The sequence below is a fragment of the Mesitornis unicolor genome, unplaced genomic scaffold (assembly GCF_000695765.1).
Source record: "Mesitornis unicolor isolate BGI_N332 unplaced genomic scaffold, ASM69576v1 scaffold17531, whole genome shotgun sequence".
Classification (NCBI taxonomy): Eukaryota; Metazoa; Chordata; class Aves; order Mesitornithiformes; family Mesitornithidae; genus Mesitornis; species Mesitornis unicolor.
In genome coordinates, this window is record NW_010163306.1 from 7,307 (window position 1) to 33,454 (window position 26,148).

Consider the following 26,148-nt stretch of genomic DNA (forward strand, 5'->3'; position numbering starts at 1 on the left):
ACAGTGAGCTGCCAAAGAGGAAGTGCAGCTTGTTTTCTTTCATTTTCTTGATTCCTATGCTGTAGGAAGATGAAAGGAGAAGGAGGAGGAGGCAACAGCGGCAGCCAAACTTAATAAATAATTCTGACGATTCCTGATATCAAATGGAGGCCCCTGAGTGGGACCCACTGAGAAATGACACCCTCCCGCCGACCCTGACGCCAGCTGTCCCTCCGTATGTGAAGCTGGGCCTGACCATTGTATATACTGTTTTTTATTCACTGCTTTTTGTGTTTATCTACATCCAGCTCTGGCTGGTCCTTCACTACAGGCACAAGAGATTCAGCTACCAAACTGTCTTTCTGTTTCTGTGCTTGTTTTGGGCCTCTCTTAGGACTGTGCTTTTTTCATTTTACTTCAAGGACTTTGTCACAGCAAATTCTCTCAGCCCCTTCATTTTCTGGCTTCTCTATTGCTTCCCAGTCTGCCTCCAGTTTTTCACCTTGACTCTGATGAATCTTTACTTCACACAGGTAAGTAACAGATACTTGCTTGATTAAATCTGACAGAACGGTAAAGCATTATTTTGTAAGTATCATAAGAAAAATGTAATTTCCTAGTGTACCTTGGCAATGCAAGAAGCAAAGTTCAGTTATTTAGTTGGAATTTTAACTTTTGATCTATATGCAAGTGATCAGTGTTACAGTGAAACTGGAGCCTGAATTGATCATTTCCGTAATGGTAAATAATGTATCTGCTGTCTGATAAATGGGTGTAATTTTATTTACAGGTTAGGGAAAAAAAATTATAGGAGAGCTTGAAAGCTGGACATCCAAAATACTGTTCTATTATTATTCTTTATTATAGTTGTTATTATTACTATACTTCATGAACCTCCTGGCTTAGCAGACCTGATCTCTATGTGCATTCAGAACTGTAATTTCTAATTTTGCTGGCAACCCCCCACCCTAGGTTTGCACAAGTTGGCTAACATGCTTCTGAGTGATTTCTATTCTGTATATCACAATCAAAACTGTTGATCAAGTCCTACTGTGGACCAAAATTACTATAATGATTTGTATTACAAAGAGCAGTGACCTGGACCCCAGGTCTTGGTCTGGACACCACTAAGTGCTAAGTGCTGTAGAGAGCTACACCCTCTATTTCAAGAATGCTGTGATGTAAAGGTAAATTAGCTGTATAGTGGGGTGAAGGAAATAGTATATCCATTTCAGAAGAGGTCTAGAGAGTGTATCTGTACTACAGACAGCTAAGAAGACAGATGAGTTAGGCTGCATGGCGCTCCAGGTTGCTGAAGTTAGACTTGCTTGAAAGTAATTATGGTGAGCTTGTGTATCTTGACACAAGGCTGCAGGATGGGGTGTTGGCATGCTGAGGCAAAGAAAGGCTGCTGGGCTCACCTAAGATCTCACAGGAACCTTGCAGGAGGGCAGGGACTGGATTCTCTATCTCCTTGATCCCATTGCTGTGCCTCGAGCAGGACACGAAGCCTGCACTCACATGACTTGCTTCAAAGTCTACTTTCCCAGTGCAGGGGTGGCTGGCCAAGAGAGCACCAGCCAGCCCTGGAGCACCCCAGTAGTGATCAGGATGCTTTGGATGTTCCTGTGTGCCCCACTTGGAGCCAGCTCGGTGCCTGGGTCTGAGTGCTTCGGTAGTGTCTGTGGTGTTTAACAGTGCGTGGCAGTGATTACAGGCCTGTCAATGCTGAACAGCCTCGTTGGAAAGATCAAGCTGCTTGTGAAAGCTGCCATCCCAGAGCTGCAAAAGCAGCAGTGGTAAGCACGGCAGCTGTAAGAGGATCACTTGAGTTGTAGAGGGTATTAAATACTTAGAACCACATACACAGTTTTGTGCTTTTCTGGATTCAGCATCTGAAACACCTGCTAACTCACCCCCCTTCACTCCCTGGGACTTGATATGTATTAAGGGATTACAGGAACTTTTTATCTACGTGCTACTCAAATCCAGCTCAGGCATGTGGTGACCTATGCTTTATCCCAGAGCTATTGTGAGAGTCATTTGATAACGATGCAGTTCCCCAGGGGCAAACGTCTGTCATGACACAGTGATGGCAGCTGGGACTAAGTCATAGCCCTAGGTCAGGCACAAGTGTAGGGCTGCCGTGAAGGTCTGGAGGCAGAAGGCAGCATCCTGGCTCTTCCCCATGAGAAGCCAAGGCTGGCACGGGCACAGAGGGAGCACAGCAGTCTGCACTCTGTGACTCGGGGGCTTAGCTTTGTGGGTGACTGATTCCTTCAATCTAAGGAAGATCTAAAAAGACAGCATACAGAATGCATACATATGCCCTTTTAACTTATTTTTGGCATTGCTGTCTGATATCATTCAGGAAGTACAGATCAGTCATTGAAAACAGAAAAAATGCTAAGGGTATTGGTTCTGCCTTTGAAAGAAGTTCTGCTTTGTCACCACTGGTCCTCATGATCTCCCTCTGACCCTTTGTGTAAGGGTGCCAGAGTTATCTGTCTTGAAGAGCTGTTGTGAGGATTTGGAAACAGTATTTGTGAGGGACTTTCAGAGTTTGTGATATGCGTCACGGTCTTTAAAGATCCTGGGCCACTGTGGACAGGCTTGTTATCAGTGTTGTTTGCTGTAGAGCTGGTTGCTCCTAGTGAAATCTCATTTCAAGTATCTCCCCAGCCAAAACAAAGCCTTAAGAAATACAAGCACAGCCATTGTATGAATATCATGTAAGACACAGAATGAGTGCACATATTTTTAATTCACCGTTATTAATTTTTTACTTCTAACCATTAAAAGGTGGTTTGGCTTGAAATGAAGCACCTTCTTGAGACTGTATATTTATTGTGCATCTAGCTTTCCACGGTAGGCAAGCAAGAACTAGTGTGAAAGGGGTGGGGAGGGAGAATTTTGTTTTCAGTAATGGCTTATAACTTCACAGACCTGTTCAGAAACAACTTTTACCCTTTTTTTCTCTAGAAGTCAGGCAAGAAGTGTCTGAAGTGTCTCATTGTATGAAACCATGCTATTACTGGTGCTAAGCTAGAGGGAAAGAAATGATCTATGAATAGTATAGGGACAGAGGACTGGAAGATACCTCATGGGTCTCTGAAATTTGCAGATATTTATTATCTGCTGTATGGCACCCAGACATGTGCCACTGCTAGGAAAACTTTTAGACATAAATGTGAGAAGAAAAAGTGATTCAAAAAAAATACTGCAAATCCTCCTAGCCAAACAAAAAAACCTCATTTGGCAAGTGCCTAAGGGCCTTCTTCAGAATAATAAGTACCTTTGAACTCGACAGAAAGTTAGCCACAACTATTCTCTTTTTAATAGGTATCCCAAAGCAATGGGGATGCAAATTTAAATTGTATTTTATGTGGAGCAAGACAAATAAGCCATGATGGCATCAGCACAGGAAGGGCTGTTCCCAGGCCTGAGCATCACCATCAGCAGATAGAACAGAAGGAGCTGTAATGCACTGGGGCATGGTGCTAAAGTGGGGGACCTGTGGATGAAAGAGAAATTATGATCAAAATAGCTTTGACTCAGAACAATTCCTGAGGGACCTTTGGATTAAGAGTCAAATTCAGGGTCCTTCGCCATGGTCTTGATGCCCTACTTATGGCTGAATAGAAGGTAAGGCTGCTGCAGATAAGGCTTATATAATATCAGCTCCTCTCAGAAATCATGCTGCAGAAAATACATATGATTTCTGATGACAGCACTAAATTTATTAGACTTTATTAACCCTGTGTCTGTATTCATTCTCTTTCAAAGGAAAAAAAATATAGTGTGACCTACCCTCTCAGGATAAACCTCTGTCTACTTAGAAATCATTAAAATAAATCTCAAGTGAAGATGCGATCCAGTGACATTTTCGTAAAACTGGCAAATAACAGCATTGTATGAAGCCAGAGCAGCTCCCTGATCCAGATCCATCAGAGAGGGAGCTGAAGTGTGTGTTTCCACCTACAGAGACTGAAAAGCCCACAGATGTTTGCCTCATACCTGCAGCTCCCACGGGTTTATTTTGCTGCTTGATAGAGCAAAGACTGCAAATTGGAAACCAACGTATTTTCCACTTTAAGTGACTCCAGGCAGTGAGGATCCCAGGACTCCAATGCTCTTTTATTTGTGTCCTGCATAGCCACATCTTTCCTGGCTCTGACACGGGGAGACTGAGATGAGCCCTCAGGCTTTACAGTCTGTGCTGTAGGAAAAAGTGTAAAGAGGTCTGGGAAGTAAAATAAGTTTCCTTTTTTGGTGTGTGTGTGAAGGGTGGGCAGAGCAGGGCTTGCTTCACTTTGTCCTGTTTGCTTCAGACTTTACATTTCCCTTGGGAACAGGATACAAGTGAAGCAGGAGGGAGGCTAGGATGGAGGGTTACGGACTCAAAAAACAAGGTCAAGGTCAAAGACCGTGAGCCATAGGGGATACTGGAAATCCCAGGCCTCCCCTGTGGCCAGGGAGCGAGACTGTATGGGTGGAAAAGGGCTGTTAGGCAGATTTACCTCTTCTTCCTCCTCCCTAACCACCTTCCCTTTTCTCTGGCATACAGATTGAGAAGCTTACCCTGCCTCCCAGGCAATAAAATCAGGGACTTTCAAATGAGGAGAAATTGTGCAGAGTCAGACAGTTTAGAGGGGAGCTGGCCATGCTGGGAGGACCTGGCTGGGCAGGGTAAAACCAGCACAAGGTTTTCGTAGAGGTTACGTGTATCTCGGCGGAACTGAGTTACGTGTTAGCTCTGGGAAGAAAGTTAAGGGAACTTTTCATCCTCTGATTACTGGGGATAGCATTTCAAAAGTAATATCACAAGTGAGAAAACAGAGAAGGCTTTTTATTTAGGAGAAATATTAATTTTTAGTAGAAATAAATACACAATAATTTATAAAGCTTGTTATTAATTTAAAGCATGCTTTAGGTATACATAGAACTATGCAGAAGTCTAACTACAGATGGTAAAGCATCAGCAAATACAGAATCGTAGACTCACAGAGCAGTTTGGGTTGGAAGGGACCTTTAAAGGTCATCTAGTCCAACCCCCCTGCAATGCTCAGGGACATCTTCAACTAGATTATGTTGCTCAGAGCTCCATCCAACCTGGCCTTGAATGTTTCCAGGGATGGAGCATCCACAACTTCTCTTGGCAACCTGTGCCAGTGTTTCATCACCCTCACGGTAAAGAATTTTTTTCCTAATATCTAGTCTAAATCTCCCCTCTTTATGTTTAAAACTGTTACCTCTCATCTCATCACTACACTCCCTGATAAAAGAGTCCCTCCCCAGCTTTCCTGTAGGCCCCCTTCAGGTACTAGAAGGCTGCTATAAGGTCTCCACAGAAACTTTTTTTCTTCAGGCTGAACAATCCTAACACTCTCAGTCTGGCCTCATAGGAGACATGGCCCCCTCTGCACTCACTCCAACAGGTCCATGTCTGTCTTGTGCTGAGGACTGCAGAGCTGGCTGCAGTACTGGTCTCACTGGAGTGGAGGGACAGACTCGCCTCTCTCGACCTGCTGGCTGTGCGCTTTTTGACTGCTGGCTCGTGTCCAGCTTTTCATCCACCAGTATCCCCAAGCCCTCCTCCACAGGACTGCTCTCAATCCCTTAATCCTGTATTGATACAGGGGGTTGCCCTAACCCAGGTGCAGGACCTTGCATTTGGCCTTGTTGAACCTCATGAGGTTCACACAGGCCTGCTTCTCGACCTTGCCCAGGTCCCTCTGGATGGTATCTTGTCCCTCAGGCGTGTCAACCACACCATTCAGCTTGGTTACCCGCAAACTTGCTGAGAGTGCACTCAATCCCACTGTCTATATCACTGATGAAGGTAATATGTTTAGTGTAAAACATTGCCCTCAGTATTGAATCCATAGAAGACAAATTCCAACTGGTTGCAATTGCAACTGGCTGGCTCTCAGTATCTGACATAGAGAATGAAGTAATTTGACTTAGAAAATAACTAGATAGGAAAGCTACATATGCAAGTTTACTATGGCTGTCAGCCCCATAATGATCCCTGTCCTATCAGGACTATTTTCACCGATTTACACAAGGCTGAGTATGGCAGTGACTCATGTTACCCATGGCTGTAGGCCTTACAAACCATGTAGAGTTTAGGGAGTAGAGGGAAAACTTCCATATTTTGGGGAATCTGATCCAAATGAATGAACATGGGAGAAAGGGGAAGATGTGCCTGGACTGGAAGATACACAGCAGAAAGGTGTATGTGTTGATGGCAAGGGGCTCTGGGCCTGTATGAGGTTGTGCCGTATTTCAGGGTGCAAAGAGCAGTTTTCATGGAGTGTGACAGAGGAAGAGATGGGCCATGGTGAAAGTAACTGGGAAGGAAAAGTACGCACTATGCTCCTTGGAGAGTTTTTGAAATGGGAACTGGTAAATAAAGCTGAACTTCATTCCTGTGCAGAGGAATGTTGCTTGAGACATATGCAAGCACTCAGCACACACCTGAGGCGTTTTGGTAAGCTGAGTTACAGCTCCTGTAAATGTGAATTGCTCAGCTAGCACTAGAGGTACAGTGAGGTTTGTGCCAGCCGTCACCTTGGTTCAGCTAATTGGAGCATGGACTAAAAATTGCTCCAGTGAGATTTTCTGTTGCTCTGGGATTATGTGGCTTGGCCTTGACACCTGTTTCACTGACATTTGCAGGGCCACAGTGGCTCCTGGTTTAACCTCCCCCTAAGGTACAGCAGCTTGGCCCTCTCTACCTTCCCTGCTACCCAGCAGCTCTGCAGAGCTCCCTGTGGCCGAGCTGCTGCTGGGCTCCCATGCCATCCCTGCTGCCCTTCTGCTGGGGCCTGGTAAAATGTCCCTAGGGTCAGCTGTTTGCATCAGCTCCTGCTGCAGGCATTTTCCCTGGCTCTATGAAGGGCTTCTTGGAGTCCTTTTGTACTGCTGCAGTTTTATAAGCCAGACATGTACCTCAGGGGAATGGGGGAGGAAGTGTGAGAATCTCATTTGAGGTTTCCACTCTTAGTCAAAAACAAGGATTCAAAACAGGATATTTCCCCTTTAAGGAGCAAGCGAAAGGGGGAACACTTTTAAGAAGAAAAAGTAACCCTTTAGATATTAGAAAATTAGCAAGGAATTTCACTGAGTCTTCCGTGTTGCTTGGGGCTCTCTGAAAGGTCTTTTTAAAAAGTCTGCCTTCTGCTTGCTGTTTAGTCTATTCTTAGGAATAGCCTGGTTTGCTCCGGTTTGCTGGAAGACTTGCTCAGATGACTCAGATACTGACTGGAAGCTTTCTCATCGCTCTTGCGGGGAGGGACCGTTGAGCAACAATGTCTCTTGAGCTAGATGCCTGTTAAAAGCAAAAAGCTGCACCCACACATGTAAGGTATATTGAGATCAGCTTCTGACACCCTTACTCCCACTGCACAACTCTTTATTCTGCAACAATCACACTGCTTTCAGCAAGGCTACTTGTGAAATAAGGCCTCATCAGTGTTTAGGCAAAGGTGACAGAACTTGGCCCCCAGTGTTTCTGTCGAGCAGTGAACGCGTAAGGGCGCCCATGCCTGATGCTGTAGCTTTCATTCTACATAGCATCTATTTTCTACACAGTGTTTGTTTTCTTTCTTAATGGTCATTTTGCTCTGATAAATTTCAGGAGCATTTATCAGCTGGGACAGGTCCACCAAATGTCAAGTCACAGTAATAGCTGTTTTGGTGATCTTGCCTCTGGAGATCCGGCTGGATCTGTAGCAGGAACGACATGTTTGGTTTTATCTAAGTTATCCACAGAGCTTTTGCTGGGTAGGGCAGCCTTGGACTGGTTTATATGCCAGGACTGTTCTCTGATGTGATGGAAATGAGTGGATCATTTTTGGGAAACCACAGGAGATTGTATTCAGGAACTTGTGAATTTTCTAGGTGTTGTGGACCCAGCACAACTCACAGCCCACTGCAAATTGCTTGTCTTGCACAGTTCTTTGCAGAGACTCTAAACACTTCTGTTCAGTGCTACTTCTGAATGCTGTCAAAATTAACGGTACAATATGCGAGTAAGTGCTGCTCTGAATGGGTGAGGTTTGTGGAATGGCCCTGGAGATGAGTTTTGCTTGTTTCGTTTCTTTGAGGTCAGGAATCTGTTCCCTCCTGCTTGCACACAGTGCCTTCCAGAATAAGCAGGGTAGGCAACAACACTTGTACAAAAAGCTTACGGGAAATATTTTGAACCCCATCTTTTCTCTAAAAGATGACAGCCTCTCTTTGTACGCCGTGGAAATGCAGAACATTCACAAGCCTCTTGTACCTCTCCTTTCAGTAGCAAATAAGAAAAAAAACCCATAAAACTTCTTCCTGAACTCCTGTGAAAATTCATGATCCAGGAATCTGGAGAATGAATTACAAAAATCTTGTGTAAAGGATACCACCACAGATGTTAACTATTTGAAAACAGTATAAGTGGTTGCAGAAGATCTTTAGGGTTTCCCCCCCCCCCCCAAGTTTTCAATTTTATTCTCAGCTATTATTTTTCTAGGGCCTGCTGAAAAGCTTGCTGTTCTCTGCTGGTTCAGCTAGTGCTAAGCAGGCTGGTGTGTGACAAAAATAATTTCCATGTCAAGGCAGCTGTTTATGGTAAATAGGAGTTAAATGACAAGTTGTTCCAGGAGCACTGGAACAAGTGAAGCCTGATTTTCTCCAGATCTACATCTCAGCTTGATATTGAACCATTTCCATAACTGAGGCATATACTTTGGTATGCAGACTTGCTCATATTGGGCGATGTGTAGGATCATTTTGCAGGGTTCTCCTCACAGAGGTCGTATATCAGATGCGTTCATAGGGTTCCTCGCTTCTGTTGGGTCACTGGTTTTTAGGAGGGTGATAAAGAATCGTGTCTTTCATGCTTCAAGTATTTTTCCATCAGTTCTTTAACCAGAGTGTTTTCAGATTAGTGGAGGGACAGATAAACAGGTTGACAGGCAGACACATGCCTACACATTCATAGTGATCATTTAAGTCCTGTTTCCTTGGGAAGGCATGATAATAATAGCAAATATTATGCAAGCTATACTAAAGGGCATGAAAAACTCAGTGAAGTGGATAAGGCAGAATAACGTGAGGAGAAAGCAATTAGGAAACAACCCAGAATAAGTCATGAAGCGTGTTTTTTTGGTAATACTAGCAATTAGTGTGCTTCGGTGCTGGTTTAAATGAACATTTGTGTTTGGAAACCATGTTAGCTTATGAAAAAGCAGTGATGCTTTCCTGTAATTTGTTTAATGAATAAGATATAAATTATGCTAATACATTTTTGTATTATTTCTGGTGGTGGTTAAACACCTGTGACTGATATTATCTAGCTGCATTGCAGAAAATATGTCAGTATTTTGTCTTTTCTGTTACAGTAAGGGCAAGAGCTCTCTCTCTGTAAAAATACATACTGTTGTATACTGATTAGCAGACGCCAAACATACCTCAGAGTAAAACAATTGGTTTTGTTCTTGATGGCATCCTTTCGGCAGTATAACATGACTACAAATGTATATATCCAATTTCAGGCTAGGGTACCGTGACAGGCTCTTCATGAGAGTAGAGCATCTGACCCAAGATGCCAGTATGAGCTGGTCTACGTGACAAACATGTAACAGCCTAATAATTACTTGCCTCTATGACTATACTGGCATTGGTCCTCTTATGAATACTAGTATAAAGGACCTTATTCACAAGCCAGAGTAAGTGAAAATAGACAATTTGTGTACAAGTACATTGTGATTGCCTACTGAGTGGTCTTAACACTTTGCTTAGAGCTTGCCTGCCGTGGATAAGCAATAAATGCAAGTCTGTTACGTAATGAAACCTATCATTACATTTCTTGTGACCTGTGAGACAGGATTCCTGCAGATCACAGTGTCTTTCCTTACTATCTTTACATGTATCCTATGTTTGATGCAATATTTTTGTTTTGCAGGTGATTTTCAAAGCTAAGTCAAAATATTCCCCAGAGCTACTGAAATACAGGTAATAACTATGCAAACATTCAATGTGGTAAAGAAGAGTAGCCGTGCTCTTTGAGAAACACTATGTCTTTGATAATGTGGTGCTCATATCTCAGCTATTCATGTTTATTTGCCAGTGTTTTATGATGATGGTTCTGAGGGCAGCTTCTTCCTATGACATTTAGAAGTCTGTATCATTTCCCAATACAAGCATCATATTTAGACATTCACATCTTTCAAAGACAAATATTTCAAATGTGAGCAGAAAACACTCACCCTGGTGATTTGCTTACAGGTTCTTAATAGTTGTATCACTAAGTGAATTCAGATCCAGCGCTTTGGTAAAGGTAGCAGAGCAATGTATTTATTGTGACAGGAATGAGTGGGACTGGGTATGTATTAATCCATTAAGTCAGTGGTAATAAAAGACTCAAAAGTTTTGGGAAGATGAGAGGAGAGTTGTGAAGGGAAAGATGTAGAGAGAATGGATTCAACTTGATGTGTTTGGAAGATGGCAGATAACCTCCCCCAGCTCCATAGAGTTGAGGTTATGGTAGCTTTGCATTTAGGTGGAGATTCTTGTTTGAGAACTTGTTGAGCAGGAGGCGTTGTCAGGAACTACTTGAAAGCTCAGCAAAGGGTAGTAATGTCCACAAAGCTGAGGAAGAGCTCAATAAATTAATATTTATTGTGGCAATGCCTAAAAACCTTAGTCAGGGGCAATGTTGTTTAGACAGGGGAAGAAAAAGAGTTTGCCTCCATTCTAAAGAAAAAAATTTACAATCTGAAATCAGAAGAGGAAAGTAGAGTAATTTAAAACTGAAACATGTTATTTGCTGACTGTTCAGTAGAACACAATACTGTATCAACAGGCCAAACATTAACATTGTCCTTGCTCTGGAAAGTTTGTTATCCAATTGGGTCTTGACCCAGCTGAGGAGGCAATCATTCGGAGCAAGTGCTTCAGAAACCATGTTTGGTAGCGTGACAGTACAATGAGAGCAGGTTTGGGGTGGGCTGAGTGTGACAGCTGACCAAGGGATGTGAACTCCAAGCGGTACCACAGCTGATGCAGAAATTGTCAGGATGGGAAAAGAGAGGCTGCATCTATTTCAGTGGCTTCAGGGATGCTTTCAAGTTTGTGGGTCTGTGTGCGTACCTTGGCCACATCTCAAACCACAGGGGGCAAGAGCTGGGTGCACCCTGGTGAACATCATGGCATACACATACATCCACCTTGCTTTGCGCTCTGGTTTCTGTGGGAAGGAAAGCCAGGAGTGTGGGTTGGCAGACAAGCACAGCACAGCCCAGCCGGGTCCCCAGCCAGTCCCCAGTGCAAAGGTGCCTGCCCCAATGGTATGCGTGGACAACAGGAACAAAGAGGAGAGCTTTGCAGCTAGGCATGGTATAAGGCAGGTCTGGGAATGTCTTCCTGGCTGGCTTTAGAGGTGAGGGGTAACAGCTTTGAACCTTGACTGTTACTGATGTTTGTGGCAAGGCTTAATTCCTGAAAACTACCTGAAAATGTCTTTCGTCAAGCAAAAGAAGCTTGTGATATTTAGATAATGCCTAGGAAGTGACTACATTAGCACCCTGCATGTAGCTCTTGGAGCATTTCTGTTCCTAAACGTTTATGTATTGTGACTGGAGTTACTCATGTGCAGACTACCACAACAGCTTCATGTCCACCCTGACTCTTGCCTACCACATGTCTAACACAGATCACTCTTAGATCTGGTCCAGCCTTTTCTCTCTTACTCAGCTCTGTTGGTAAAAAACTGTTGCTCTGTTGGTAAAGTATTTTCTTTTAATGTCTAGATCTCTTAGCATGGATGTGGTTTGCCTGTGTAAAAGAGCCATATAAATAAAGCTGACAGGGCAATTGAAGTGGTGTAATATGTGCACACCCACAGCTGCAGTCCTGAATCTTAATTGTAACAGGCTAGTAAAAGATCATAGAATCAGAGTGGTTTTGGTTGGAAGGGACCTTTAAAGATTATCTAGATCAAACCCCCACCATGAGCAGGGACATCTTTCATTAGATCGGGATGCTAAAATCCTGATAGAGAGTTGGATGATGAATGATAGACGGATGGATGGCCTGCAGACAGGGGCTCTGTCTGGGGGCTGGAGTCTGCACTTACTGAATCTGATTTTTCTTCATTGCTGAATGTTCACTTTTTGGTATTTTTTTCCGCATTTTCTTTAATAAGTGTCAGGCCTTATTGCCTGGTATTGGCCTTTCTGCAACAGATGATGACAACATAGAGAGGGTGACAGGGAGGTAGGACTGTGATCTATATACTGGCACCAATCTTAGAAATCAGAATCATTTCAGATAGGGAAAAAAATTGATAAAATCCTACCAGAGATCCAGAATCTTAAGCAAACTTTACTCCGCACAGCCTTCATGATGTTAGTCACTGTGGCAAAAGACATCAAGGCAAAGCCTGTGCCAGCCCAACTCCTTATTCTAACAGTTCTGCACATCTCCCTGAGCTTGGGGACTTCTTACAGTCCCTGGGTTTGGATGAAGCTTGCTGTGCTGTGTATGAATGCCTCATTACACCCAAGCCTCACGCACCACATGGTTTCTGAAGAAACCACATAAAAAATGTAGTAGTTTCAAACAGATTTTCCCATTAAACAAGGCAAAACTCACTGTATTAATGCGAAGTTTGATTTTAAGCTCAAAAAAACCCTTAGGGGTGCATCCAACTTGACACAGAAAGAACAGAACGCCTTAGCATGTGCTTTCTCCAGCCAAGCCAGATTACACGCAGCTCCTTTTAAGGGAGCAGCTCCAAGGTGAGGATTAGGCACAATAGGCTTTTGAACAGTCACTGGTGCAATCTGGAAGCGCCTTTCTGGTTTTCTAAAAAAAAGTCCCACATGCTTAATCATACCTTGTAGGTGCCCTTGTAGTTGAGCTGTAAGGATACATTCTGCCTTTCAGTTAATTAGGAATGCTTGCTGCAGCTGCAGAGACCCTAAATCTGCCCTGAGAGACACAGCCTGCATCTCCATCAGTGCTTATTGAGACGTTCAGCAACAATGCTTCTATTGTCAAACAGGCAGCCATTTTCCACCCACATCACGTTAATAAAGGGGATGGCAGATCATTATGTGGAGAGCTGCACAACTGACTGGCCATGACAGCTCACCCTGGCACATCCAGGAGTGTGTGGGCATGAGAGCGTGACAGTGTTTTTTTCTTGCTAAACTCTGTCAAGGAGGAGCGTGGCCTGGAAGCCTCTGTGGGTTGCAAGCCAGCACCAAGGGCATGCAGGCTGCGCTGGAGGTCCCTTTGGCTGAGCGGCGCAAGAAGAGAGCACATACTTACTGTCCCTCAAGCATGTAAGCGCATACCTTTCCTCGTAAGCCCAAACCCCATGAGAATATTTTACCTACAATGGAGGAGCAGATATAAGGCTATTAAATAGGCTTTTGGAGGGGAAGGAAAGGATGACACATGGCCATCACTTAAAGACTTTTGAGATATTAATAAAAGCTGTAAATGTACCACCCCTACAGCTGGGAACTGCATTCTCCAGAGGAAGCTGTGTGAGAGAGGAGCTTCAGGACTGCAGTGCTTCCAGCATTAAACTGTGAGGTTTAAAGGAGCTACCTCTGGCTGTTTATCCTAAAAACAGCCCTGCCCTGAAAGATTAAGAATGAGCACAGTCTTCCCACCCGAGAGGGAATTTCCATGACTGGCAAGAAAAAGACAGTATCCTTGCTCACTGCCAGACCTAGCTGGAAAGAAGGGCACTGGTTCACAAGCAGGGACTTTCAGGCTTTCAGTTCTACCTGTTACACATTTTAAAAGTCTCAAAGGTATACCACTTCCTTTCTTGCCCTCTGAAAAGAAGCCAGCTGCCCTGCAGCTTTGTAGTTGGGTTGATGCTATCCCAAAAGGTTCTGAATGTGTGAAAGGAAAAGATCACTATTGGGTAAATTATTTTTAAACAATCAGAATTTGATTCCTCAGGAACAGTCTGGATGTTTGCTGTCAGCCAGATTCAAAGTTCCCAGCAGGCACGAAAAGCTGTGGCCAAAACCTCCTGTTCAGTGATTGCAGATTACAGCCCTTATCAGTAATTGCCTTGGTCAGCCATGATAATGAAGTAAGCAAACACCTTAAATGGAAATGTGCTTTTTTTTTTTATCCCCCAAAGTTAAAAGGTCCACAGTTGTGTGTAGGAGTAGAGAGGAATTAGAAGCAGCTTTCCTCGAGTATGTGGTATACTTACATTGCAGGTATCAGTGCTGGGTAGGTGGGAAAAAACAGATGGAGAAACCAGCTCAGCTCTTGGGGTTCTGTCTGCCACATTCTGTTCCAGCTCTGCTCCTGTGGTTGTGCAAATGAATCTTTTGCCTGGCACAGAAGGCAAAATGCCAACCCAGAGCCAATATGCATATTTAAATTTCTTGATGTTTCTTTCAAGAGGCTGCCCATGACCAAGTTATCTGGGAAAAGGGAGAGAGACAGGATACTGGGGAACCAGTAACTCAGATTTTTCCCTGCTGTTAAACACTTCCCTAATTTAATATGAAATCTGACAGCAAGCATCAACAGTCACTGATGCTTCTCATGGCAGTGGTGGTGTAGTAAAACCAGGGGGTCAAACCCAGTCCCTTCCAGGCAACTCAACCTTTTGCGAAGTTTCTCCTTTCAGGGAGCAATCAGAAGGTTGCGCTGGAGATGAAGTGCTTGTTCTAGGAAAGTACGTGTGTATTTTAACTACTTTTTAAAAAGAGTGCCCTTGCATTTCTGCTGCAAACACTCTTACATGTTTTGCTGCTTGACATTAGTTTCTTTATTACAGCTTCTTGTATAATTGTAAAAATAGGTTTGAAATAAGCCAAGCTAATCTCTCCAGCAATCTGGAGCGCTTTGATTTGGGCTTGGGCAGCTGGTCACCCTGCCAGCTGCAGCAGCCCAACACGGGCAGCGGTCATTGCTCAGAGTGCAACTTCCATCTCATGACTGACACTTGCCGAACAATGTCGCTAAAACTGTTTTCTCCTCACTCTCCCAGGTTGCCCCTCTACCTGGCTTCTCTTTTCATAAGTCTCCTCTTCCTCTTGGTGAATTTAACATGTGCAGTATTGGTGAGGACACAGAATTCAGAGAGAAAAGTCATTGTCTCTGTCCGGGTGGCAATTAATGACACGTTGTTTGTGCTGTGCGCTGTTTCACTCTCCATCTGCCTGTATAAGATTTCCAAGATGTCTTTAGCCAACATTTACTTGGAGTCCAAGGTAAGGTACATTTTCAGTTCTTTTCAAGTACCTTCTGAGAGACATGGGCAGTGTGAGGCAAAGCCACACAGTTTTTTAGATCCCCAGAGAGCTGGAGACCTTAAATTTCACTGCTTGCACTTGGCATCCCATCCCGCTCAATATATGAATTATATACTAAGTGCTAGCAAGGGCGCTTTTGGCTAACACAGGTGACCCCCAAAATATGTATTTTTGAGTCAGACTTTACAAAACTTATTGGCTGGAGAGTCTCACAGCTGTTTGTTAAGTCAATACTGCTTTCTCCAGGTCTCTGCCTGAAGACCTCTTCATTTCAGTACTGCTACACAGAATTGGTCTATGCTTTGGGGTCCTTCACGTTGTGAAATGATTGACTGATTAAGTTAAATGTCTAAGGTAGCAGCATGCTGAAGGTAAGCCAGATAGAGGAATATGAATCTCCCTTTATACATTTGCATACTGTCCTATAGAGAATGAGAATGTGTTTTAAAAGATTTAATGCATTTTAAGGTCAGCCAAGTGGGGAGAAGAGGAAAGAAAGTATCTCATGTTACTCTACAAAATATTATTTAAAGAAATATTCTTAAGGTTTACAGCTTTGGGCACATACAGTGGTCAAGGCGTGCTGGGTGGCATCACATAAGCCTGCAGTGTTTATTACAAAATCAATGAAAGTGTTTTGTATTTATAAATAACAAAACAGGGCTTTTAAAGGTCCTTGCATCTGCAGTAGATGATAGTTAAATCTTAAAATAAATTATTAGTTTAACAAATAGCACATTACCACAACAAACCTTTCAAACATGTAAGTTTCAGCTACTACTTAGAAAGTCTTATAATAAAATTCCTCTCTCCATTTACTTAATCAGATGAAAGGAGTACTTTTCCTGTTTAATCAAATCTGGCCGTACTACACAACTGTTCAGGGCTGAACAGAAGATTTAAAAACACAGCTTAGTTTGTTATGTTTCTTTCAAGCCTATCACTTGCTGACCAAAGGGCATGGGCAATGGATTATTTTTACTAGTAAAAAAAGTTTTTCTACTGCTGCAAATCACAGAAGCATGAATCTCTGTAACAAAGCAGTGTTAACCTTAAGGGAGGCTTTGGTAGATTACTTTGTTCCGTTTCCTCCTCCTGCAGAAAACTTGATCTTCTTTACTTCAGGCTATTTCACAAAACCCAAACAAACTCACATTTCTGCAGACAGGAAAGAACTGAACACTCAGCTGATGAAAGTTTGAATGTGGAAATGACAAATAAAGAGTGCTTTGCTCTTTTCTGCTGACCTGAAATGGGAGTTCCTCTGGGGACTTCCAGTAGGATTTGACTGCTCGTACTTAGGGATACAGATGGCTGGAGGTGGCAGTGACACAACATCCTGATTTAATCTGCTACTGTTGTGCTGAAAAAAACTAACTAAAGAAGAAAAATCCATTCACTGCAGCGATACGATAGACTTAGCGTTGGACATGAAATAGTGCGTGCTCTCGGTGCATGCAGATAGAAGGCATCGGCACTGTCAGCCTGTCTCTTGCATCTCCCATCTGCTGGCACACATCTTCTGACCACACATGAAAACGCATTTGCCTCCGTGGCTTGCCACAAGCACCAGCTTGGTCCTTTGCACCGAGGCTCTGACAGCACCGGGACATGCTCAGCCCTGCCCTCAGTGCCCACCTGGGCCAGTTCTGGGCTGGCCAGAAGCATCACGCTGCCACCTCAGGGCATCCCTCCCTTCTGTAGGGGCCTGTGCCTGAAAAAGGACTCATCTGGCTTCACTTCTACTGCGGCGCTCTCCCTTCCCAACACCACTACGTACGTTTGACTGGCAGCAAAACCAGGACACTTCTACCCCTGTTTTGTATTTGGTTTGTTAAATCTGCAGCATGTTTAAAACTATTAAAGCATGACAGCTATGTAGCGAAACCTACATAGAGAAATAACTGACCCTGTTCTGCTCTTCACTTCTGCAGTCCCCAGCCTGTAAATGCCACGGAGCTGGGACGTGGTATGTGCCAGTCAGCAGCTTCTTTCTGCTCTCTCGCTTGCGGTTTCCATGACAGTGTCACTGACTTGCTGGTATTGAAGGAGAACAGAGAAGTGCCTAGCAAACATTTCCTCTTTGTGGCATTTCTTGCTCACTGCTCTTGCCACAGCTTTCACCATTGCCTACTGTGTATCTGGCTTCAAGTCCCCTGGAGCAGTAGGCTCTTGGCTCCCTCCTGACTTGGCTGCAGGTCACGGCCTGGTGGGCAGTGGTAGTTTAGCATCTTTTAACCAGGAATTCAGTCAGAGAGTTTGACTGCACTGTGAATTTTGTAATACTCCTGAGCCTGACTGTTCCCCGAATCAATATTATTTTGCTGGAGAAACAGGCAAGCTAGTTTCCTGCAAGCTTTTCTGACGACTGCCTGAGCTCATCTTTACTGGCATCCATCAGGGAGCGCCCAGCCCGAGGAGCTTGGCTGGCAGAGCGCTGGGACAAGTGCCACCAGCATGGGTGAGCAGCAGAGGGGCCTTGACAGTCTCCTGGAGGCCAGGGATTCAGGACACAGTGACTGTCCCTGATGCTTCAGGAGCCATCCTGTTGTCTGTGCTCTACCTGCTACAGCACTTTGGACTTTTGGAGCTTTTTGCAGCTCCTTGGTTGCAGACCTGGGAGCCGAGTGTGCAAGTGGAGGGAATGGGGTGCAGACCTTCCCGTCTCCTGCCCTGCTATAAAAGGTTCTGTGAGGGGAGGAGCAGCTCCTCTCTTGGCCTCTCACACAGCTGAGGAGCCGGTGGTGTAGGGTGGTGTGAGGTGCTGGTGGTGTAGGGCTCTGCCAGGAGAGGAGGAGGAAAGGGTGAGGGAAGCAAATGATTGTAGGGTACCTTGCTCCTCTAAAAGCACACAGAGCTTTCGCCCACCTTTCCTCCATTGGCTGTGCAAGGCACTCTTGCAGAGCCAACCACACAGAATTTACTTTGAGCTTCCTTCAAAGCCAGCCCCATTTCTGTACATCTGCCTGCCTCTGCGATCAGACTGACACAGATCCTGGTAGCCATGGCTCCTCCATTCCTTCCTTTCCTGCTGCTCCAGCTGCTGTGCTGGTGTCTCAGCCCCCATAGCGACCTTCCCCACGTGATACAGTGGTCGGGTGTCTCACTTGTTCCTCAGGCCGGATTAGGCTCTTTCCCCTGCTCCATCCATTTTTCCCTCTAGGGCTCAGGCACTGGTGTGATTTCAGACTTTGCAGGCTCATTCCTCCCATTGTGCTCAAGCTCCCCCTCGGCCAGCCCTGCCGTGGTCACTGCCCGTAGCCATGCTTCCGCTTTGTCTCCTCTGTGTTGACATTAGGTGAGGCAGGATGTTCTGTTCCTGTCTGGGCTGTGTTTAACTGCTGACTGCCACGATCTGCTCTGGAAATAGGTGCACAGCCAGCACTTGTAAAAAAGATGCAAGGTTGCATCACGCTATCTGGCCAGTATCTGATGCAGGATGTTCTGTAGCTAATGCGCAGCTGACAGCTGAATTCTCTTGCTCCTTTTGATACCACCTGTAGTTCTTAGGAGTTTCCATTGCTCTGAAAATGGTGTTTTTACAGTAAGTTGTAGGAATTAGTCGCAGCCCATCTTGGTAGGGGCTGGAACTGCTATCATTGCCTGGAAACCACAGCACTGATAAAATACAGGAATATACATGGCATAGGATATACTGATCAAAGGAGGAAAGAGAAGAAGTCAGTTGCATTAGGCAGAGTAGCATGACAGCCCTCAAAGTCCATGCAAAGCAATGTTCTTCTCAGCTTCCCTTAAGAATAATAACCTGTGTTTAAATCTCTTCCAGGGCTCATCTGTCTGTCAGGTGACCAGTGTAGGAGTGACTGTTATACTACTTTATACCTCACGAGCCTGTTACAACTTGTTCATCTTATCATTTTCCCAAACCAAGAAAGTAAATTCTTTTGATTACGATTGGTACAACGTATCAGATCAGGCAAGTATGAAAATATTTGCTAATGAGAAAAAGTAATTCTGTATGTGATGGATGACTTCCTGAATGGTATGACAATATGAATTAATACATTCAAATCCCATTATTTTTTTCTTTTATTCAATACACTAAGATTGTTTTGATCCAGGAATACAAATTTCTGGTAATTTCAGCATAAGGAGGAAAAAAATCCCTAGTGCTAACAGAAAGAAGTAACCACTAGCCAAATAACTTTTAAAAAACAATCTTTTATTTTCCTTGATTTTATTGTTAAAAAATAAAAGCCTTTTATTAAAAAAGGCAGGTGTTTTGTCCATTAGAAAGAATGTGCTGTATTTGGAGAAGCAGAAAAACAGTACTTGATTCCACGGAAATGCTCAGTTCTGAAGCTGTTTTCAGATCTCCCATTGCCACCCAGGGCTGTGGAGTTTTTTACCTTAATTCTGTCATTAGCGTGATGTCTTCTGTAGTTTGAGGATAAGACTATGATTCTTGCCAACCCTAACCGCAAGTGACAATTCAGGTTGAAAGCTAACAGGGATAAAAACACTAACGGATATAGCAGGGGATTTGTAGTTGAATTTCATGAAGTGTGGGCATCCAGCTCCTTTCTCTGCTTTGAAGCATGTAGTTAGGTCCCAGTAGTTTTCCAGCTCTGTCAAAGGTAGATCCAATGGTGGGCCTGGTTCTGCACCATTAGTACAGTTGTTTTGGCCTCAAAATCACAGACACTCAATGGCTCCCCAGCCTCTCAGCAAGCGTCTGAAGGCCAAAACCAGTGTTCCCAGCCACGCAAGGGCCTTGTATTGCCAGGGTGGCCAAGCAAACTGGGAGCCATTAATAGGTTTCTGTTGAGCAGTAGATAAAACTGCAAATAAAAGGTAGGTAAACATTAGGGTAGGATTTCCTAGAGGACCTCATTACGAGTTAGTTGACATGGGTCTGTCAGGGGACCACTAATCACCCTGCTGCAGCGTGGAGAAGATGCTGCTGCTGCCTGCTTGCAGGGGACACTTCTTGTGCTGACTCCTACAGTCAGGGGGAACAGGGGCTTTGCAGCCAGAATATTTAGTCCCATTTCCCCCATGGTGACAGAGGTTGTTCACAGGGAGCTCACTGGAATGCTTTAGGCTTTCGGTCACTCCCACTGATTCTGGTAGTTCATCTTTGGTTCATTTGACCTGACTTGTGACATGAGGGTTGCCTGGATTTTGGGGTGAATTATTTGAGCCATATGCAAAGGGCCTGGAACTGAGGGGCAGACACTCAATTTGGTACCAGAATCAAAAGTCACTTTTAAAAGCACAGCCCAGCATTTGTACTGTGGTGCTGCCTCAGGTCACCTGTCAGAAACATTACCCTTTTCAGTACAGAACATGAAAGGACAGGATTTGCCCTCTGCAGCCATGGTGAATGGTGGAGGGGAAATCTAAAGAGGAGTTCAGAGCTAAGACTGGAGTAACAGCATGGTTATTAATGCTAACAATGTGCACCAGTTTGAAGGGATCCAAGCCTTAATTTTTAAAAGCCAAATTGCCAGCAATGCCCTTGAAGACATGGGCATTGATTGTTCCTTCACATCATACTCTCAGCTGGAAAAGGACTGGAAAACTGGTTTCTTATTTCCTCGATTTGATCACTTGATCAAACGATTGCTTGCCAGGCTCTTAGACTGGGAAGACCCCCCCCCATTAAACTTATGTTGCTGAAGGAAAGACAGGAGAAGAAGAGGGAGGGAGGAAGAAAGGTAAAAGGGAAGTCGCGTACCAAATAAGATAGAATATTGATTTTTAATTTTTTTTTTAATATGCCTTTAATCCTTAGCCAGGTTAATCTGGCTTTACTGTATGGAAGTTTTGGCCATGTTTTCAAGCATTTCAGTCACTTAAATATAGGGCTTCATAAGAAGACACGCTGTCTCCTGCACCTTTAAATGAGCTGCCGTCTTTAATTTTTAAACACCTTTATCTTTGACTTTTCAACAGGCAGATCTGAAATGTCAGCTGGGAGACGCAGGTTACATAGTGTTCGGAGTGATTCTTTTCATCTGGGAGCTCTTGCCTACTTCCCTGGTTGTGTATTTCTTCCGTGTCCGAAACCCTACAAAAGATCTAGTAAGTGGAATTTGTTAGTGTATTTGTTAGTGCAATGTCCAGGCAGGTCTGGAGGGCTCAGCTTCTTTTACATTTTGACTTCTCTTTTCCAATGTGTCCTTGACAGAATAAAAGCAACCCACACTTCCCACCTCTTTAAACTAACTCCTCATGAAAGAAACTCATCATGTTTGCCCAGAAGGAAGGTGTTTCTCAGGCAGTTTACCTTAAAAATGAGGAGCCTTCTGAAGTTCAGGCACATCTCCCCTTTGAGTTAATTCAGTACTTTACTGCAGTCAGTGGAAAAGGAGTTTGTTATCCAAACCTGGGATTTTTCATCACATAGCAGTGAAAAATGGCTGTGTGCTAACTGTTCAACGGCGCGTATGAAGTAATAGATTGAATTCTTTCAGCCTGTTGAATTGCTTCCATGGCAAAGACCAATAGCCATAATAAGCACTCGCTGGCATTTTGTTTTGCTATTTCAGCAGAGCAGAGATTAAGGTGTGAGTTGTAAGGATAATTCCCTGTAAGCATTCATAATATTCTAGGTAGTTAATAGATGGACAAGCATCTTTTTATAGCTGTAGGCAATGTGTCCAGGTTAGTATATGAGCTTGGCAGGCACATCGCGAGTGTCAGCCCTGCACTAGGATTACTGGGGTAATATTTCTGTTTCTGTAGGCCAAACCAAACCAAAGCCAATTCTCCCCAAGAATGTGAATGGTACATTCACAAGTAAGAGAAGCAATTAATAGAATAACATTTTAGAGAAGGTGGTGGTTTAGATTCTCACATGTGCATTTCAGAGACAATGCTAAAGCCAAGCTGAACAAGGAAGTAACAAATCCCCACCTGTGTAAAGCCCTTCTTACTGCTACCTGTGCCACCTGACATCACACTAAGAAACCCCATGGACCCAAGGGTACATCACAAAAAAAACACTCAGATCTATTTCTGCTTAGGAGTTAGCAAGGACAACTGCAAAGAAAAGAGAGGTTTTAAAGTACAGTCCAGTGGTGCTGCTCTTCTAAAAAGTGACCACAGGGAGATCCCAAGTTATTTAAGCTGAGCTTAGTAAGGCCAGACCTGGTGGTCAAGTTTGGATAGTGTGGGAGAGATTCACAAGAGAATGGAAAGAAGGGCTGTGGTCTAATTTCTGCTTTCAAAAAGTTGATCCCATAAAGACTTGGATCCCTCTTCAAATGGGAACTCAAACGACCCCAGACACGCAGCATTATCTCACAAGTCAAAGCACTGCAGTAACACATATAACATTACATTTTTGCACTATGATTTGCAAAAAGCCTTAAATTTCCAACTTCATAAAGACACAGTTCAGAAGAACCAGTCAGTGATACCACTTCTTTTATGGGTACCTTCTTTTGGGGTAGACATGATATGCCATAGTGGATAGGTCATATATAGATTTTTCTCTACACAAGACAAATATTTATGCTAAACAATTTCGTGGTAAGAGGAAAACTGGAAACAACAATATTAGAAAGAAATAAAGAATGACTAGACTGTAGCAAGGCAAAGCTGAACTTCAGTGCCAGTACGCCACAAGAGGGAGACCAAGGGCCACAGGACTTCAGTCCAACTTGTCCAAGGCTGTTACAGCAGTTAGGTATGGAATGACCCAGTGGTTGAAAATACTTGGCCATAAAGCATGGGGTTAGAATTAAAAAAACCAACCAAACAAAACGTTTTAAGTTAAAAAATCTTACCAACGCTGATTTAGTAAAAATCAGAAATGTTCTTTACGTTTAATGAGGAACAATCCCAAGGAATAGTTGTGCTTTAGTTTTACGTTTCATTCAGGACTTCAAAGCTAAGATGCATACTGGTTAAATGCATACTGGAGGGTGGTTTCAGAAATGGCTTGTAACTGCTAGCTAGAAGGAAGGACAAGGGGAAGCTGTTAAGATCAGTAGACTACCCCTATGCTGGTGGCAAAAAAATATTTCTATTGTCTACAGCCAATGTAAAATTGCCTGCTTTATTTTGGAAGCCAGGAGGTAAGTCTGCAGTGACTTCTTTTATCAGCCAGGCACCAAGCAGTTACCTGTCTGCTGCAAGCACTGACTGAGGTTCCCTTTCCTGCAGGCCAATGCAGGAATGGTCCCAAGCCATGGCTTCAGCCCCAGATCCTATTTCTTTGACAACCCTCGCAGATACGACAGTGATGACGACCTAGCATGGAATATTGCACCACAGGGGGCACAGGGCAGGTGAGACACAAGTGGGAACCACTTGCTTGCTGGAACAGAGCCTGGAGGAGCAGTAACTCTAACATGCCACAGAAGATGTATGTACATTGTCTAGCTCCAGTTGTCGCATACGTTGCAAGGGGTGAAGGGGAACAGTGAGGGGAGTTGATGTTGAAAGGCAGCACCAAGTGACGGTGGGGATCCAAGGGCCCCATAGAGACTGCAAGGACACAAGAATGAAAGTGGTTTCATCAGTGGTTTCAGAGTTTTAAGAGCTGTAACAGCATGCTGCGCTCTAAAGAACTCAGGTCAGATCTTTGCATCACATTTTTCACCTTCTGTTTCTTCCAAGAGTGGCCCAAGAAGTGCCATTTACTTGTGTAAGCGTGTGAGCGAGGCAGAGCGGGGAAAAGCTCAACAGTGCAGGCAGCAGCTTGTGGCAGTGGTAGCGAGAAGCCCCCTCAACTTAGGTTGCCCTGTAACAGGGCTAAATGTCTCAAGGTTGACCCGAAATGAAGGGGGCATTTGTTTTCCCATTTGCCAAAGCTTATGCGAATCCACCTCTCATTGCCGAAACCCCTCACAACTGGGACAAAATCCTGTTTCCTCCCCAAAAATGTGAGCTTTAGGTAAGGATTCCCTTCCAGGAATAAGCAGTTTATAGCAAGAATGATGGCACCCTAGACAGAGGAGGTGAAGCACTGCCAGAACACAACCCTGCCCTGAAAGGAGGCTCAGCGCTGTGTTACTCTTCTGCTTCTTCCTGTATCCACTGGCTGCTATAGACCAGTGTCATCAGTCATCTAACATGCAGGCCTTGCCAGCTGTAACTAATGTACCCAAGTCTGGCTCTTGTCCCTTGTTTAGATAAGGTTGCGCAGTCGCTGTCTCTGAGCCCAAACCACGATTCAGTAGTTGGATATTCACAATTTACAGTTCCCGGTCATCTTACCCCTGCAGTCATTTTTCACATCACAGCTAAACCGCTGACAGGCCTCAGCATGGATTGGCAGCTCTGCTGCTGGGGCTTTCAAACACCTTCTGGATTAGTCTCTGGTGAACCAGAAGAATCAGGTATCAGTGAGTTGAGAACATTTAGGCCAAAATAATGGACAGAGCAGAAAAATAAATACCTGCCTCAACCCTCGTTTGAGGTTTTATTTTGTTCTCGTTTTTCAGCGCGAGAACTATGTCTATGTGATTGCGTTGTGCCCACCTTCGCTAACCAGGTGTCTGCAGAGCCAACCTGCTGGTCACTAATTCTTCTCTTTTCTTTTTAAGTTTCTCACCAGACTACTACGACTGGAGCCACCAGCACAACAGCTTCATGGCTTACATAGGATCCCTCCAGCAAGATCCAGCACTAGACACAGACCGGCCAAGCCCCATATAACCTCAACCGCAGTGTTCAAGGACATTAAAATAAATGGTCTGAAAAACAAAGCTTAGCAATTTTTCTTCACCTTTGGTTTTTAGAAGTGTTCCTATGCACAGATAAATGAAGAACTTGTCTTTGCCGCAAGCTTTTCATAGTTCAAGGAGAAGTGTAAGCTAATGATTTAAACTTTGAAGATCATTCTAATTGATACCTTGTTTTAAGCCATGGTATTTTTGGCTTTGAATGGAGTTGTTAGAGGGTATAATTTAATCATTTTATGCTCATTTTAAAAGAGCAAATTTCATGAAGTGAAATGGCATAATTATTTTCTAAGTATTTTTATTTTTACACTGTGTACTAGGTTAGAAATACATTATTATTATGAATATACTGTAAACACGTGAATGGACTGTTCAAATGCATGATGGTAGCAATTCTTACATGTACATAAAAAGCCTGTAAGGGAAAATATCAACCCAATTAAATACTGGCTTTTGAAGTTACTGCTGCAATCTCTGAGCAGTTTACTCTTTAGCTCATCACTGCTTACTCTGTGTGGAAAGGTGGTTGGAGGCTAAAAGTCATCTATACTCTAGTTATGAACTCCAAACATAGTGTGTTCCCCTAAGAAGAGAATTGTATCCTCTCAGCAGCTACAGGGACAGCCCTAAAATGGTAGAGATGGGGGCATTTGCTCTGGCTAGAGCACTGTGCACTGCAAAACAGGATGACAAGTTGTAAGTTTGACAAAAATTAAAGTTAGGTAATCATCTCTATGAATCGGTTCTAGGTTTATTATGTAGAAAACTAAATACCTAGCCAGGGAGATAGATACATCTAGCAGCACTTATTTATTAAAAACCTAGGACCTGCATTCTGGGACTAGAACAAGAGCCAGGAATACGTAAAGCAGAAAAACCTGAAGTGGACTGGAAAAATAAATTCTGCAGAACTAGCAGGTAGTCAGCAAAGCCAGCCTTCAGCCTTGTATGTTTGGAATAAATGTGGTGGTTTGTGCTGGAAATGGGGGATAAATTCCATTCCAGTATGTGACATTTGCATAGAGTAAGCCTAAAAATAATTAATGGCAATAATTAGTTAATAATTAATAATACAATAATTAATGCCATTAATTCTATGGCAAGCAGGAACCTGAACCTTAGGGCTTTCTATTGTGCCCAGTACTGACTGATCTGCTCTACTGCACCCCCAGCATCTCTTTCTCCTTCGCTCTAGGAAACAAAATACTGTACTATATTTCCCTAGG

General features: G+C 43.8%; 1 protein-coding gene across 2 annotated transcripts; it reads left to right on the top strand.

Moving 5' to 3' along the window:
• GPR137B (G protein-coupled receptor 137B) lies at nucleotides 1-25,381 on the top strand. Of its 2 annotated transcripts, XM_010193926.1 has the most exons (7): nucleotides 1-512; nucleotides 9,929-9,978; nucleotides 14,999-15,221; nucleotides 19,051-19,200; nucleotides 21,183-21,311; nucleotides 23,400-23,524; nucleotides 24,785-25,381. In XM_010193926.1, the coding sequence occupies exons 1-7, from the start codon at nucleotides 144-146 to the stop codon at nucleotides 24,894-24,896; spliced, it is 1,158 nt and encodes a 385-aa protein (XP_010192228.1). In that variant the 5' UTR covers nucleotides 1-143; the 3' UTR covers nucleotides 24,897-25,381. The 2 variants fall into 2 exon arrangements, with proteins under 2 accessions (XP_010192228.1, XP_010192229.1); XM_010193927.1 differs by lacking the exon at nucleotides 19,051-19,200.
• Nucleotides 25,382-26,148: the final 767 nt, after the last annotated feature.

Coding starts and splice junctions, on each gene's coding strand:
- GPR137B (XM_010193926.1), top strand. CDS start 144: ATGGAGGCCCCTGAGTGGGACCCACTGAGAAATGACACCCTCCCGCCG. Junction 15,222..19,050: donor ACATTTACTTGGAGTCCAAG/GTAAGGTACATT, acceptor AATCTCTTCCAG/GGCTCATCTGTCTGTCAGGT. Junction 21,312..23,399: donor GAAACCCTACAAAAGATCTA/GTAAGTGGAATT, acceptor CCTTTCCTGCAG/GCCAATGCAGGAATGGTCCC.